The sequence below is a fragment of the Sturnira hondurensis genome, unplaced genomic scaffold, assembly GCF_014824575.4.
Source record: "Sturnira hondurensis isolate 20B ecotype Veracruz unplaced genomic scaffold, ASM1482457v3 Scaffold0014615, whole genome shotgun sequence".
NCBI classification, from domain to species: domain Eukaryota; kingdom Metazoa; phylum Chordata; class Mammalia; order Chiroptera; family Phyllostomidae; genus Sturnira; species Sturnira hondurensis.
The window spans coordinates 840,661-857,020 of NW_028087246.1; the positions used below are offsets into that span (position 1 = coordinate 840,661).

Below are 16,360 nucleotides of genomic sequence, written 5' to 3' on the forward strand. Positions count from 1 at the left end.
TTTTCTAAAACTGAGTTATAGAGTCAAAGCAATTTCAATATAAATCCCAGAAAGTTTGGTACATGTGTGTGGCAACTGACAATTTGATTCTAAAACTTATGTGGAAATCAAAAGGGCCAAGAATAGCTTAGATGCCCTTTAGAGAAGAGGAGTGAGGTGGAAAGTGTAGCCCTACTGGATAGCAAGAAAAGAGAAGCACAATAATCAGGACAGCGTGGTACTGGCACAAGAACAGACTGACAAAATCACTGAAACAAAACACAGTACAGAAACAAACCTGTGCTTACGTGGGCTCTTCGTTTTTGATGAAGGTGGCGCTATGGACTAGTAGCAAAGTCTTTTCAATAACTGATGCTGGGTCAATTAGATATCCATAAGGGAAAAAAAACCTTGCTGTACCATATACAAAAACCAATTCTGAATAGATTAGAGGCATAAAATGTAAAAGGTAATATAACAGAGCTGCTGGCAGATAATGTAGCAGAATTTGATGGGTAATTTTATGTGTCGACTACACTGGCCATGAGTGCCAGATTAAACACTATTTTTGAGTGTGTCTGTGAGGGTGTTCTGGGTGTGGCGATGAGCACTTGAGTCAGTGGGCTCAGGCAGGCGGGCAGCCTTCCCCGGCGTGGGGGCCTCACCCAATCTGCTGAAGGCCTGAACAGAGCACACAGAACAAAAGGAGAGGGGGAAGGAAGTCCTCCCTTTTTCTGTCTCACTTGTTGAGCCGGGCATCTCACCTCATCTTCTCCTGGCCTCAGGCTGAGATGTGCACCAGGGACTGCCCTCGTTCTCAGTCTCTGGACTCCACTGAATCACACCACCAGCCTTCCTGGGCCTCCAGCGTGCAGACGGAGACCACGGGACTTCTCAGCCTCCAGAAGCACATGAGCCGCGTCCCGAAGACAAATCTCAATACTCAGGGTCTGGCAGAAGTGAGGCCTTCTTGAGTGTGGTTGGTAGGGTAATAACGTGGGTGTAATAATTTATAGTTTTAATTTGAAAACTTCACCTAAAATGTCACATGGTATGCTTGGGTGTGATATTATTATGTTACAGAGTTACATGCTTATTATGATTTTGTAATAAGAGATTTTATCATTAAAAAGGGGTGTTATTTGGGCTGGACCCTGTATATGTATCCAATTGTTTCTAATTCTCTGGAAAACCCTGACTACTATAGACATGTCTTCAGGATTTTAATAGAGGTTTCTTAAGGGATTTAATATAGGATTCATAGGAATATAAGAAGAATTAATTGTAATGAAAAAATCTGATACACTGAATGACATTGAAATGAAGAACTTCTGTTTATCGAAACACCACCGGAGTGAGTAAAAAAAGCAAGCTACCATACAGAATATATTTATGACGAGTAAAATCAACAAAGGACTCATATCCAAAATGAAGAGAACTGTAAATAAACAGGAAAAAACAGAAGCCCAGTAGAAACACAGGCACGGAATTTGAAAAGGCGCTCTACTGAATGGCCAATAAACACGAAGTCTCATACACTGCAGGTGGGAGTCTGAAACTGTACGGTCACTCGCAAAAACTGTTTGGCAGTACCCATTAAAGCGGACACTTTTCCTATGACTCAGCAATTTCACTCCTCGTTCCATACTCAAAAAGGAATACATGCAGCACATATGCACCAAAAAGCACGTACAAGCAGATTTATAGTAACACCAAGCAGGACACAACCCAGTGTGGACTGAACTAATGCAGACTGGATGAACTGCTACGTACATATTCACACACGGGAAGTCCTGCAGCAGTGAAAATGAGTGGGCCATCGCCAGACGAGCAACAGAGACAACTTCCCACGAACACAATGCTGAAAGAAAAGAGTCCAACACCAAAGAGAACGTACTGAATGATTCCATTTACGTAAAGTGCAAAACCAGGCAAAGCTAAGCCACAGTGTTTGAGGTTAAATGACGAATTCCCCGGGGACGAGAGAGAGAGGACAGAGGGAAGCTCCTGAGGCGCTGAAATGCTCCACCTCCTGATCTGGGTGACAGTCCCGTGGATGGGTTCACTGTAATACTCCTCTGAACTAGGTGCATGTGATTTGTGTACTTCTGCCCGTTTGTGTCACCCATCATTCAGAAACTTGGTCTACGGAGGCGAGGTCACTGTCAAGTCTGTTTTCCTGTGCACTTCAGAGGAAAAGGGTGAGGCGGATGTCCAGTCATAAATGCGCTGAGAAGCAGAGCAGGGCGCCTCTGCCTGTGCACTGATGTGTCTTCGGTGCTTTCGGCCCAGCCCGTTCTCCCGCTGGGGCTGCCTCCTGCGTTTTCGCACTCCGATTGGTCCTGGCCTCAGAAAACCAGCAGGAGCCCAGGGTTAGTGACTGCCACACAGGGCTCGGCACCCTCATCCGGCAGCATGGGCACCCTTTCCTGAGGCGGTCCAGTGCTTGAACAGAGGGCTTCAGGCTCCGTCCCTCCCCCACCTCCCAGCAGCAGGGAAATGGTGTGATGCACACAGCTGATTAAGAACTTCTCCCTGTTCCAGCCACATGACATCTGTGGGGAACTGGGTTACTGGAACCCAAGGCAATGCAAGGGGCACAGGAGGCAGCCACACTGACCTGGACCCTGCTGCCCCCCCTGTGCACTGCTCTGTGGAGCTGTCCAGACCTGCTCCATTGGTGTCACGTGGTGCAGGCAGTCTCCCGGAGAGAAGCCTGCTGGCTCTACTTCCAGTTTACAGCTTGACCTTGGGCAGGGCACCTCTCAGGGAATCAGTAGCCCTCTCTATAAAATGGTCTACAGAAGTGTTCATATGCCTTTCCCTTCCTGTAGGCAAAATTGAGGTCAAATGAGCACAGCAGTAGGGGACTGCTCATCTAACATATCATTACTGTCGCTGCATGGAGTGCATGATGAGAGGGAACAAAGAGCCACCTCCATCTCTCCGCGTGGTGGGGAAGGTGGAGAAAAACACCCTTTACCGATCACCACTGTGATTCCAGCACCCCAGGCAGGCCAACGCCCAGCAGCGAGGGATGTGACGGAACACAGGGAGCTCACATCTGCACAGTAAGGGGCTGACTCCACACGCCCGTGACAGCTGCAGGCTCACTCCCATGAGGCCGCTTCTGCATGGCCTCTCTCCAGTTGCATTGCTTCTAATACCCTCTCCCCAAGCCCTCTGCTCCTTGATTTCAAGGTCCCCTTTCTCCTGACCCAGGAGAGGCATCCTTCACCTTGAGCTGGCAGTGGCAGTGGGGGGTCCTCCCTGATTGCTCCTCCTCCCTTGACCCCCATGGCCTTCCCTCAGCGCAGTCCCCACATCTTGTCCTGTCCTGGCACCTGCTTCTCAGGAGGCCTGAGCGCACACCAGCAACACTGGAGTAGATCTGAGAGATCAGCCAGCGAGGTGGGATTTGGGACGGCTCACTCACTCCCTGGCAATCAAGGTAGGGCACTCTTCGGAGTGGTGTATGGGGATTGGAGAGTCCCTGGCACAAAGCAGGGGCCCAAGTGCTCAAAGATTCACCAGTGGTGACCTGGGAAAAAGCCTTCGATTACTTTGTGATGACTGAAGCATTTGAGAGCCTGGGAAGCCCAGGTCCGTGGAGTTGGCTGGTGACTGAGGCGTGCCGATGTCCAGCAGGGCCCAGTGACTGTCTGAGGGCCCGCAGCACACAGTTAAAGGCGAAGTGGGAGAGCCAGAGGGCCTCCCTGGCAGCTTACTGAAAGGGGGCCCACTGTTCCTCTGGAAGGCTAGCAATGCCCCATCCTAGAGGGCATGCAGAAGTCCCCCCCCTTCCTCAAGAGCCTCCCCAACTTCCTTTCCAGCTGCCTGTCCTCTAAAGAGGGTTGACAGCCTGGATAACCCAGCTGGGCCTGACAGGAGATGAAAAAGATTTTACACCAAGAGTGAGAACAATTAGTTGCTAATTGAGGGGTTTGATTAAGGGGACCAGGAAATAAGACCAGATGAGCAACAGTTCATTGATTTGGGGGTAATTTCTTGAGACATGGGGTTCAGCACCTGGCAAAGACCCTAGGGAATGGGGCAAACTTGCTGCTGGGTGGTCCTGAGAAGCCTGGAGAAAGTGAATAGGAATGAACTGCCCTGGCAGACAGCAGTGTAGGAACAGAGAGCAGGCTCAGAGAAGCAGCCACGCTGGAACGGATGCATCACTGAGTCCGAAGGGCCCCTGAACAGAGAGCCTGCAGGACAGCCCTTTAGTAGGGCCATCAGAAACACACTGGGGAGGTGCCTGCACCATCGTAGAGTTCGGTGGTGGCATTCCTCTGTAGGCCAGTGAGGACAGCAGGAGAGGCAGCCACGGAGGGGAGCTCGTTAGCACTGGGGTGGGGGAGGGCAGTGTGTGGCAGAGACTGAGATACTAGAGGCCCCAGGTAACACGGCAAGGGTCCCTCTGAATGCCAGGGATGGCTGTTGCCAGGATTCTTTGACCGTGTGTGTCCAGGGGCCAGAAGATAAGAGGAGGAGTCACCATGGGGAGTTGACTGGGGTGATAACCCAGGTCAGAGGAGGGGCAGGGAAGGAGATGTGTGGGGCCCCAGCGAACCTCCTGGACTCCCCTGCCCCACTGTGAGCAGATGTATGTGTCAACCCTGTGCCGAGAAGGGCAGGACAGCCAAGGGCTCAGAAACCTTGCCCTGAAGGTTTGGGCCACACTACCAGCTGAGCTGCCAGGACCTGTTGAGGCGCTAGCTGAGGTGAGAACCAGTTGGGGCCCGAGTTCCACTAGGATAATGGAGGTGGCAGTTTGTCTCACTCATTTCTCCTTTCTAAGCTCCTCCAACCAGCGGTTTGGGCTTAAGGGTGCATCACTGGCCTGGCCACAACTTTCTCAGAACCCGAGGCCCGCTCACCAGCCCTCCTTCCCCCAGACTGCTCTTTCTCAGGAGCAGACCAGCTGCAGCCCCAGCAGCTCCTGTGTGCTCCCTTCACCCACAAGTGTCTCCTGCACGTTACTCCCATTCGGAGTCCGCTTGTCAGTGCACCTGAACTGGCCCAGCATGACATCTGTGATGAGAACAAAACAACAGGACAATCCCAGTGTGACCCTAAGCCTTGTCCCTCGGTCTGCCCTGCCTACCTGGAGAATGTCCTCAGACCTTGGAGAGCCAAGTGGGCCAGACCCCCAGAGGCGGGCCAGCACGCTGGGAAGCCCTTGCATTCAGAAAGGACTATGTGATCAGGGGCTGGAGGAAAGAACCCAGGGGCCGAGAGCCCCGGCACAGCCAGAGAGGCCAGTGGCCTGAGCTCAGAGGCTTCCATAGACTAGGGAGAGGACAGGGCGTGAGGACCAGACTGCCATGCCCTCAGGAAGGCACAGCGCCGCTGTCCTTCAGGGTGGGCTGTGAAGGTGGGAGGCACTTCGGCTGAGGAAAGTCAGCCCCGCAGGAGCACGCTCTCCGATCATCTAGGTGCTGGCTGTTAGCTCTGATGGTATCAGTCATCCAGCGAGGCAGGAAAAACCAAACTTTTTAGTTTCATTGGTTTAGCAAACTAACCTATCCCCAGAGTAAGGTGGAGGTGGGGCGCAGGCTGTGGGTGTCCGGGGGTCTCTGGACCAGGCCAGGCCCAGCAGCCCCTGGGAGGTGTAGAGGGCAGCCCAAAGCTGGAGCCTGGGTCTGCCAGGCCCCTGCCCGGGCCCCTTGGGCAGCTGCAAGGGCAGGTGCCACCCCCAGACCTCCACGGCACCTTCCATCTTGCCCAGGCCCCACCCTGCGGGGCACTGGCCTCTTCACGTCTCTACTGGGTAGGCTGCACCCTGGGCGACGGTGATGACCTGCCACAGAGAGTGGCCACACTCAGACTCACAATGGCACGTTGAGAGCTCATTCCACCAGACCAGGCTGTCTATCCACCCAGAGGTCTGCAGGGACTAGAAATCCCAGGGGTTTCCAGACAGACTGCTCTGAGGGCAGGCCAGCTTAGAGGAGGCCTGCCAGCTTCTGTGAATCAGAAGCCCCTCGAGCTGTAAGCTGCTGAGATGAAGGCAGTGGATGTTACGGCACAGCTGGGCCTTGGTATCTGCCAGAGCTGGGGTAAAATTCAGGCTCTGCTCTTGACCACAGCATGACCTTGGGCAGACAAACCTCTTGGACTCTCAGTCTTCATTTGTTTTTATTTAGTAATCTGTAAAACTGGGACTGTAACGTCTGTCCTGAGTGGTTCTGGAACTGGAAACGACCTGGGTAAGCCCGTGGCCTGGTGTGGGCAGTCAGGAGGTGGGGACTGACCACTCTTATGAGCCCTGGACCAGACACTCACGAGGTCATGAACGAAGTGCAGCCTGACTGTCAAACTTGGTTCCTACAAGTTTGTCTGGCACATTTAATGCTTCACTATCAGGCAAAAAATTGTAGGCAGTTGATGTAAAAGCTGTAATTACTACTCTATCCACGGGTTAAACCAAATTTTTACGGCTTCCTTCTTCTACACGTTGGCTCTTTAGAATCCATAAATACCCTCAGATGGTTTCCCTGATGTCATGAGTAATGTTACCCTCAGCGTAGCCCTACAGCAAACGCAAAGACAAAGGCTGGGAAGGGACGTGACTCCCAAGAGTTAGGTTCTCGCTCTAAAAGGATGAAATTGGGTGCCCCTACCCCCTTCATCCAGCATTATTTGCCAGGCACTGGACTAGTCACTGGGGTTACTGAAATGAACAAAACAAGTAGTGGCTTCAATAATCAATTATTGCAAGTTAATACTGAGATACCAAGCTAATGTCTCCCACATGCAGAACCTCATCTCTGCTGCTGCCACCTCCACGTTATTCGGTCCCTTAGTGCCCGGGGCAAATACCCTCACTTCCTAAACATCGCTATTACACCAATATTGGGATTCAGGCACTTCTGGGGAAATGACTCCCAAAGCAAACAGAGGAACATAAGGCAGAGCCTGGGGGAGAAGAGAAAGTCATGGTCAAGCTCATGGAGTTTTCATGATGCCTGAGTGGGGAAAGGAGTCGCCTTTGGACAGAGTGCATGCACACAGCCCAGGGCTGTCTGAGGCCTGGGCACCAGCCACCTCCTGAATCAGCACTCTGAGGGTCGCTGCATCAGAGCTCACAGCAGAAGGGAACGCAGGAGGTGCTCTCTGTGTTTGGGCGGGAGAGGCAATCGACGCTCTGGGCATTCTACATGTAGGACAGTGACGATGTTTTCACATGTCACCCCACGCGATCCCCATAACAATCACACCAGGTAGGTATAATGAGTCTCACTGTTCTTAACAGAAGAAGAAACCTGAGGCTCAGTGAGGTTAGGAAACTGTCCATGGATTGAGAATGAACAGTGCCTCAAACACAAGCAAGAAAGAGCCATAGAGAGGGCTCATGGAGGCAATGGACCACATCTTTCCTGCCCCGTTTCCCACGTCTTCTTTCTCAGGTCTCCAAAGGCCAAAGCTTACCAGTATGTACAGCCCCTAGATTCCCCTCTCACACCGCTTACTCTGATACGCATGTGCACTGGACCTAGGGGTGGGCCGAGAAACAGAGTGGACTGTTTTCTCCTCTCAGCTTCAAAAGCGACCAAAGTCGCCATAATTGGGCCACAGGAACTTAAAGGAAGGAGTGCCAGTCGGGCACTGGGAAGGGTCTCCAGCTGAACAAAAACTGCTCTGCTGACCTTTGCTTCAGGGAGCGAAGAGTCAGGCCAGAAATGGAGTATGTACAGCCCTGGGTCTGACGACCCATTTCTGCTGCCACGCACTGCCACCAGCGAGTAGCAGGCAGCACAGGGTGGCACTGCCGGGCAGGGTGGCAGAATGGCACACCAAGCAACTTAGGGCTTATGTTTCCCCTCTTCCCCAGCGATGCTTGCCCTTGGCACCCAGCGACTTGCTCAACTGCCCCTGCCACCCCCGGACTACAGACAAATTCAGCCCCACGTCTCTAGGAATGACAAGAAGCTGAGAGCGCAGTTCTGACACCATGGCCCACGCAGCCTGGCACAGGCCAACCCAGAGGCGGAGTGATGGTGTTAAGGGTGCTCAGCCAGCCTTTCCTAAATGACTGGTTTGGTGGGAGCTGAGGGCATACAAGAGCTCACCACGACTTCCTCCTAAAGATACCGCCCCAGGGTAAACGGCAATGAAAGTACCCTGAGTGGGGGGTTTGATCATAAAGGCACCCAGGAACCATCTCGACCATGAACAAAGTGAGAGTTCCTGAGAAAGACACGAGTTTCTCTTCTGGAAGGCGATGCACAGCCCCCTGTTATGCGGCCACTGAGTTCCCCACCAGTAAGACGGTGCAGTTTGGACATTTAAATGTGCAGACCAGGGCATGCTGTCCTCAACCTGTACTTGGATTGCTCTTGCCACGGACTGGGGTTTTCAAAGGGAGCAAGTTGGGATGACAATCGGTAATGTTGCCTCTGCCTCGCACAGCTGTGGCCAGTGGCTGTGAACAAGTCCCCTAGACCTTGGCTTCTGCAAATACATCGACAGTGAAAGAAAACTCCAGTGCTGGCTTCGGCAGCATCTGTGCTACAAGGAAACTCTTCAGGTTGTCATGAGGATTAAACTGGACAGCAAGACTGATGTCCCAGGACTGTGCCTGACACCCAGCAGAGGACCTCAGTGGTGGTGCCGTCCTTATTTATCATCACTGCCACTGTCATTGTCATCATCAGGGCACACTCCCTTTGCCTCACTCACCACCACTTTTCCTATCTTACGGACAAAAACACACTGTCCTGGAAGCAGGGTACCAGGGAGAAAGGTGGGGCTAGAGACCTATGCCAGCTGCCGTATTCCTAAGACGGCCTCCGGGTTAAATCTCCAAAAGCACTCGAACGCTCCAAGTACAAAATCCACAAGGCGGACTACCACAACAAAACTTGCACACTCAAGCACTGCCCGACAGAACTGCAATGCAAGCCAAGCCCCACGGTGAACCAAGTGAGCAGGTATGTGGCTGGAGACAAAGTGGGGGCGGGGCTGGGGAACAGCTGGAGCCCGGACAGGAAGGTCTGCTTCGGGACCGACACCACAACTGCTCTCCTGCAGGCACTTCGAGTTCTCTGTTGGGGGCCCGAAGAGATGTCATAAGAGAAATATTTTTCTGCCATCTATTTCCTGGGACAGTCACAAAAGTGGGATTCCCGCCCTGACAGTCCCTTTGCAGGGGAAGCCCAGTATAAGGAAGCCCACAGGTGCTCCCCCTGTGGGACACGGTGAGGTGACACTCCTTCCCACTGAGGGGCTTACTTGTTGCTGTCGCGGTACTCGTAGATGTAACACCCTTGTGGCAATCCAGTCTCGTGGTCCAGAGTGAAAGCAAGCTTCAGCTGAATAAAGGGAGAAGAGGAAAAAAAGTAAGTTGTAGGTAGAATGCTCTGTCCATTGTGACAGCTGAAATGAAAAAAAAAAAAGCAGCAAAATCACGCCCCCCCCACCCCCCCACCCAGCTGACACGCTGTGGGGAACCCGGGCCCGCCACGGTGGGGAAGGGCCCGTCTTACAGGGACACCGCTGGCAGCAGGCACTGTTGCCAGGACTCCACTCGCTCAGTTAGCACGCAACCTGTTATTTATTAAGCTCCTGCTTTGTGACCCGGAGCTAGCTGATGGGGAAAGAACGGTGCCCAGCAGCAGAAAGCGGCCTTTCACACAGATCTCACAGTCTATAGTTCAGGAGATGGATGTCAACAATCACATAAGCTAACAGATGAATATATATGACTTCAAGTTAAAATAGGTCCTCTGAAGCAGGGCAAACCTCTCATGTTTCTCCAGGGGTAAGTGCGTGGACCTAGACTAGGAGTGAGGGAAGGGGGAGCTGCCTGGAGCGAGGGGAGGAGGATGGGGAGGGCAGGAGGTTCTCCTTGCACAGAGCAGAGGGCCGGGTGCAGGAGCTCCAGGACTGAGGGAAAGCTGGTGAGCCAGCACTCGCTGCACACAGGGCAGCGGTGGTGGGGAGGAAGGCCAGGGCAGAGAATGCACGACCTTCTTAGCTACATGAGAAGTTTTGGTACCACCTTAATAGCAAAGGAAGAACTATGACACGATTTATGGAAGGGGTGGACAACATGGTCAAAGTTAAGCTTTGGCCAGATCTGTCTGGCTGCCACGTTGAGCCTAGACTGCAGGGGAGAGAGCAGACGCAGGAACCTGCAGGAGGCTACTGAGAAAAGCAGGCAAGTGACGACAGAGGCTGGAAGGGGAGTGCGGGCAGGCAAGAGAGTCACAAATGATCAATCTGAGATTTATCTTTGAAGTGAACTTTTCGAAGTAGAATCGACAGGATATACTGATGGATTTGAGGTTGGGAAGTGGTGAGGACAAAAAAGGAGAAATCAATGATGGTTTGATTTTTTTTTTTTTGAACAACCAGGCAGGTATTCCATTGCTGGGTGGGAAGACTGAACTTGGATATGGATAGGAAGTCAACAGTTTGATTTTGGTCATGTTAACCTGGAGGCACTCATTAGTTCTCTCTGATTAGGAAAGATCACAAACAAGAATTCTGGTCATGAGCCCTGGCTGGTGTGGCTCAGTGGAATGAGCACTGAACTGCAAAGCAAAGGACGGCCAATTCGATTCCCGGTCAGGGCACATGCCTGGGTGGTGGGTCAGGTCCCCCGTAGGGGGGCGCACTAGAGGCAACCACACATTGATGTTTCTCTCCCTGTCTTTCTTTCTCTCTCCCTTCCCCTCTAAAAATAAAAAATAAAAATAAAGAATTTGATTTTTAAAGAATTCTGGTAATGAAGTCTCAGTTTATTTCCAGATTCCAGAGGGGGGCTAAGTGGTGGGGGATGGGGGTAGGGGGGCTCAGGTAAGTGTAGAACTCCGTCTGTGTCACTGGGAAGCCAGGGCTCAGGGAGGTCCCATGTGTCTCACTCTAGAGCCCAGTGGCTGTGACAACTGTAACATTTCCAAATGCAGAGCCAGTTACTAGACTTACAGAGTCACTGGACTTTTAAATCACTAGGGAAATTTTCACTAAAATTAATTGCACATTAGGAGGATACATTATCATAACTTCTTTTCCTAACTGCAAGGCTGTTAACACAGCTAATGATCTGCATCACTGGGTGCTGGACAATTTTTCTCTTCCTTAGAGGGAATCGAGCTCGTAGGAAGGGCTTGTCCTCTTTCTGACCCAGACGAAAATACAAAAGCAGAAACAAGGCCGTCTTTACCATCGCGAAGCCAGAACTTCAAGTCAAAGGCGTGTTTTCCCTACCGATCACAGCTCGGTTCTTCCCAGCCCTCCTTCAGTAAAATAATTTTTTTTAGTATAGAGGTGAGTTTTATTAATAATATCACATTTTCTGAATATCCTGAAGCAGACATTTTTACTTACAAGAAGAAAATAAACATGACCTGGAAGTTCTATATAATTCATTCAGTTACAAAAACATAACATCATTCTAGAATTTCTTGGAAGCACCAAGAAAGAAATCAAGTACAGTAACAGCATGCCCATGATAAATTATACAACTATTCTTTGTTTTATGCATTCAATCACAGTACTTATCTTGAAAGCAAAAAGAAAGGGAAGATTCTTAATATAACTCACATCTAGTGCTGTGTATTGAAAAGGAAATGTTAATCGGATGGTTTAATACATTCAACTAATTTGAAATAAGAAATAATTATTTTAAAAAATCTGTTAAAATAACCCTTTTCTCTTTACTGCCCCCTCCGCCCCCCGCCCCGGCTTTGTAGCCAAGGTCAGGCCTATATTCATCTAGTCTGTTTCAAAGACTGATGGCTTAGAAAACTTTAAATCCTTTGATCTAGTGATTCAGATTATACATTTATGGCTTAGAAAAATTATTATAAATGTAGGAGGAAAACTTTGTTTTTGCGAAACTGTTCACCTTAGTATTATTTGCTGGAAATAATCTAAAAGACCAGCAACAGCAGACTGGTTAAACAAACTACACCAGGGTCACAGCAGAACAGCATGCAGCCATTACACTGCTTATAAAGAATTTTTATTAACCTGGGGAAATTATTTGGATTAGATGGAAAAAAACCCCCAGGATGAACACTTACTATGTATAGAAAAACGACATAATTAACAACAAAGACTGCATAGAAGAAAGACTGGATGGGATATCAAAATGGCAAGAGCAATTGTTTGACTTTCTTTGCATTTTCCAAATTCTTCATGCTGAGCTATGAACTGTAGTCCTTAGTCATGAAAGAATTATGGGTAATTTAATTCCAGGGGGATTCTCAAGGTCAAGAAACTATGTATATACTGATTCAAAAAAAAAGCCAAGTGAGCAGAGGCGGTAACAGGGAGGGTGACAGGGACTGGAGACCGAAGAGAGCCCCTCTTTCCTGAATGGAGAACTTCCAGTCACTGGACGCCTCCCAGGTGAGTACTTCCTTTATTCTGACCACAGCCATGTGGATTAGGTGTTACTGCTTTCTTTTTACAGGTGAGGCACTTGAGGCTGAGAAAGGATAAGTAATTTGCCCAAACCACGATGAGAATGAGAATTCCAACCAAACCCATATCCTTTCCACCTCACCAGAATCAGAGGACTTGGCGATGGTCTGGTTACGAAGTCCGTGCGAGAAGGAGGAGTTCTCCGTCCTGGGCAGCGGGGCAGACGGTGCTGCCATGGCCAGGAGGAGGAACAGCAGGTCTGGGAAGAGGGTCTGAGCTTAGTCTGGGAGAGCTGACTTTATGGTGCCACCTTACTGCGGACGACCAGCAGGCAGCTGCATGGACAACCCTGAAGTTTGTAAGGGACAGAGAGTGTAATCTAGAGGCACAAATCTGGGGACCTGTGGGTGCCAAGTGAGTGGCAACTGAAGTCACTAGAGTGGACAAGATTGTCCTCAGAGCGTGTGGAGAGTAAAAATGGGGTCTTGGACAGACCCTAAGAGGCAGCAGTATGGAAAAGCTGGACAATAGAGGCCGAGAAGGAGTGGCCATGGACTTTTCCGTTATGAGGTCACAGGGGCCAAGGGGAGAACGTGTCTTAAGGAGGGAGCAGTCAGCAGCATTAAATTGTTCTAAGAGGTTCAGTAAGAGAGGAATGAGCACCCAAAATGAAGAATCCACTGGAGGGAGCAACAAAAACTCTCAGAAGAGTGGTGGGGGCAGATACCTGGGTGTGACAGGTTTGCAAATGAATGGAAGGTGAGGAAAGGGGACCGTGAGCGTATACAACTCTTCTAGAAAATTAGATGGTGATGAGTGGGATGGAAAGGGCAGGACGGTAGGACGTGGGACTGAAGGAGAGTGTGTTCTAAGATGACCAAGACTTGTTTAAATGCTGAGGTGGAGGCCCTACAGAGAGGGGTCAAAAATACAGGCAGGACAGAGATAAGGGCAGAGTCGAGGAGTCTGAGATGACAATCCGACGCCCTGTCCCCACTGCAGGGGTGGGGAAGGCCCGCAGGGGTGCAGACCTATCTGCGGATTTGGCAGGTGGTGGTAGTTTGGAACATTCCAGTCTGATTTCTGTGTGTTTCTCAGAGTTAGAAGGTGAAACTATCTGTAAGGAACGGCGGATTTGGTGAGGAAGGAGAGGAAGTTCGAGGGCAGTGGCGGAAGTCTGAAACCGCTTCTTTGGAGAAGAGGAAAGCCAGTTGAGCGGGGGAGAGCGGGGGAGAGCGGGGGGACTGCCAGGGGTGCTAGGGGGCTGGCAGAGGCCACGGGGTCTGGGGTTGGTGCAGCAACCATCTGCCCAGTTGGTTTCTTCTAGCCCCTAGACACTGGCATGAAGAAAGTTAGGTTGGTCCAAAGCTGAGAATTTGCCAGGAAGGTGTGAGGGAAGAATAAGGTTTGAGGGAGCAAGAGAGTGGACAGATGACATCGGCAACAGATGAACCAGGGACTCTAAGGAGGGAGAGGCAGGAAATGGAACGGAAAGGGGCTTGCTGGCAGAAAACAGAAGGGTCTGGGTGACAGATGTCTTGTATGGAGCTGATATTGAGCATGTCTTCCATTCTAAGCAACTTCCACACACAACTTCATTTCATCTTTCCAACAGCCCGAGAGCTGGTTTCCTAGCCCTCTGTTACAGAGGTGTTTAAGTATTTGGCCCAGATTAGCAAGTCAGTGGCAGAGACAAAGTGCGGTCCACGTTGCTGACCACTGGTCTACACTAGTTCACCAGGTGACCATGAGATTAAGCACAGGAGTCGTGGGAGACCCTGGGAAAGGCAGTGGAAGGGACTGGAGGCTGTGGTCGGAGAATACACTGTGTCTGACCCTGGAGATGCAACGGTTAGTCACAAGATCTGAGGAGAAATCAAGGGATGGAGAGTCAGAGGTGTGTGTGGGCGTGGGGGTCCTCCATGAGAGGTCTGACTCACCTGGGAAGATGATGTCCCCAGGTGAGGGACATCTACAAAGTATGTCTCTACAGGTGTTTAAGTGTGTGTAGGTGCCTACCATGTGGACATTTCAACAGATGAATGAATGAGTCAAACTGGCCCATGGGCAGACACAGACGCTCATCTAGCGTCACGTCCTCCTTCGGAACAACACCCTGGTTTCTCTCTGCTGTTCACCCTTCCACCCCAGTCCAGGGGCTCCCAGAGGATGCAGATCCAATCTCCAAGGCTGGACCTGACAATTCTAAGGTAATTACGTACCTTTCAGTAACTGACAGAAACTCAAGCTAATCTGTGCAGGGCATTTCCTGGCTCCAGGAACTGGTTTGGGAATGGATGTGTGACCCAGCAGAGACCCATCATACAAGGGGATGCTTGCTGGGTGCTCCTGGGCACTAGGACCAGCACTGGTGCAGGTGGCTCATTTACAGCCTGAGAAAGAAGCCAAGTCACAGAGGAAGCTGGGCCAGCAGAGGCCAGCAGACCGGCAGGCGAGCAGAGCCGGAGCCTTGATCGAGCTATGCCTGGTCTCTGCCAGCCTTCAGGACCTCCACTGTTTTGTTTGGTAATTGCACACCCTTTCTCTTGAGGACAGTGACACATACTAATGTCCACCCACTCCCTTGGCTCTTTTCTAATTCATGCTCCACAACCGGCCAAGCCACCTTGCTAAAACACAAGCCTGATGAGACTTCCCTCTTGAAGTACCTGTGACAGCTTCCTGCTGTCTATATGTCAGATGTTAAAATGAATTAAACACAGCCTGGGCTCTGTGGAGTTGGCTGCTCATATGGACTGTGACGGGGAGATGCACGACCTGGGCATGCGCCGAGGAGGGTATGCCATCCAGGAGGACCTCAGAGTAGAAGACAGGACTCTTAAAGAAGAAACACAAGTTTGCTGGGCAGGAAAGGGGGCCCCACTCTCCTTCCGCTGCATAGCACTGTGCACCCTTCCTACGACGCATAGCTCACAGCATGACTTTGGACCACACTCTGCACATTCACACCATGACCTTCTTCACGCTGAGACTGCTTCCAGGAGAGCCCTTCCTGCCTATCCCAGCGAGACCCCACACATCCTTAGAGCTTCCGTAAAAGTGCATCGTTCGTTCCTCATGCCCCTGGTAACGGGAGGCAGGGCCTCTCTTCTGGGTGAGCCCAAGGGCTCGGGGTGGGTAGCTTTCCCAGGTACCCAGAATACTTAGTGCCCTCATCACAGCAGGCGCCCAATGCAGGTTGGTGGGCTGAACTGCACAGAAGGGATTTAGAACACTTTGTTCACCTGCTAACAACTCCAGACATTTGATGTACAGACACAGAATCACGCCCCCTGCAGGTGTCTGTGCCCTGTGGCACACTGTGATCTGGCCGAACAGTTCTTTGGTCATTCAATCTCTCCACCGAGTTTGTCATTCCTCCTCTTACGTCAGTGAAGAAATTTTGCCACACACCTGCCCGCATTCAGTAACTGTGCCACCGGACAACAGGCAGTGGCTCGAATTCTCTTGTGCTCAGGTGGCCCATCTCCCTAGTGCCTTTGAAGAGGCACACTCAGCCTTTCCCCAAAAGCAGTCACTGAGCACGTCCTACGAGCCAGGCACGGCAAGGAAACAGGCAGGTCCCAGGCTGCATCTGCGTCGGTACCGGCTCTAACCAAAGCCTGCAAGGACCGGCCCACAGAGAGGCTCAGCCTGGAGAGTTGGCCTGCAGCATGACAGCCATCTGGGACGTCATGAGGTCTCTCCCCTGCTCCCCAGGGCAGCTACTACATCCGGCAGGACAAGAGCTCACCCCCCTCTACCAGTCTGCTCCAACGCCACGGCAGTCCTGGGGCTGGGAAAGGTGGGAAGGCAGCAAAGGGCCCGAAGGGCCCTGCACAGCAAGGAGGCCTTTAGGCGGGTCTGGTCAGAAGCAAGGCTCTCCTCCGCATGAAGGACAGGCCAGCCCCTCGGACAGGAAAGGGAAGAGCCTTCCCCTTTCAGGGGCTCACCCCAGCTGACAGAGGAGGGCAGGCCGGGGCAGTGGGGGTATGAGGCT

General features: G+C 51.4%; 1 protein-coding gene across 4 annotated transcripts in view; it reads right to left on the minus strand.

Annotated features, from left to right (window-relative positions):
* DIS3L2 (DIS3 like 3'-5' exoribonuclease 2) overlaps positions 1 to 16,360 on the minus strand; it is a 279,723-nt gene that overhangs the window by 24,269 nt on the left and 239,094 nt on the right. For all 4 annotated transcript variants that reach the window (XM_037063524.1, XM_037063522.1, XM_037063521.1 and 1 more), the window contains exon 14: positions 9,220 to 9,299. In XM_037063524.1, coding sequence (XP_036919419.1) covers positions 9,220 to 9,299 — 80 coding nt within the window. The remainder of the gene's footprint in view (positions 1 to 9,219; positions 9,300 to 16,360) is intronic.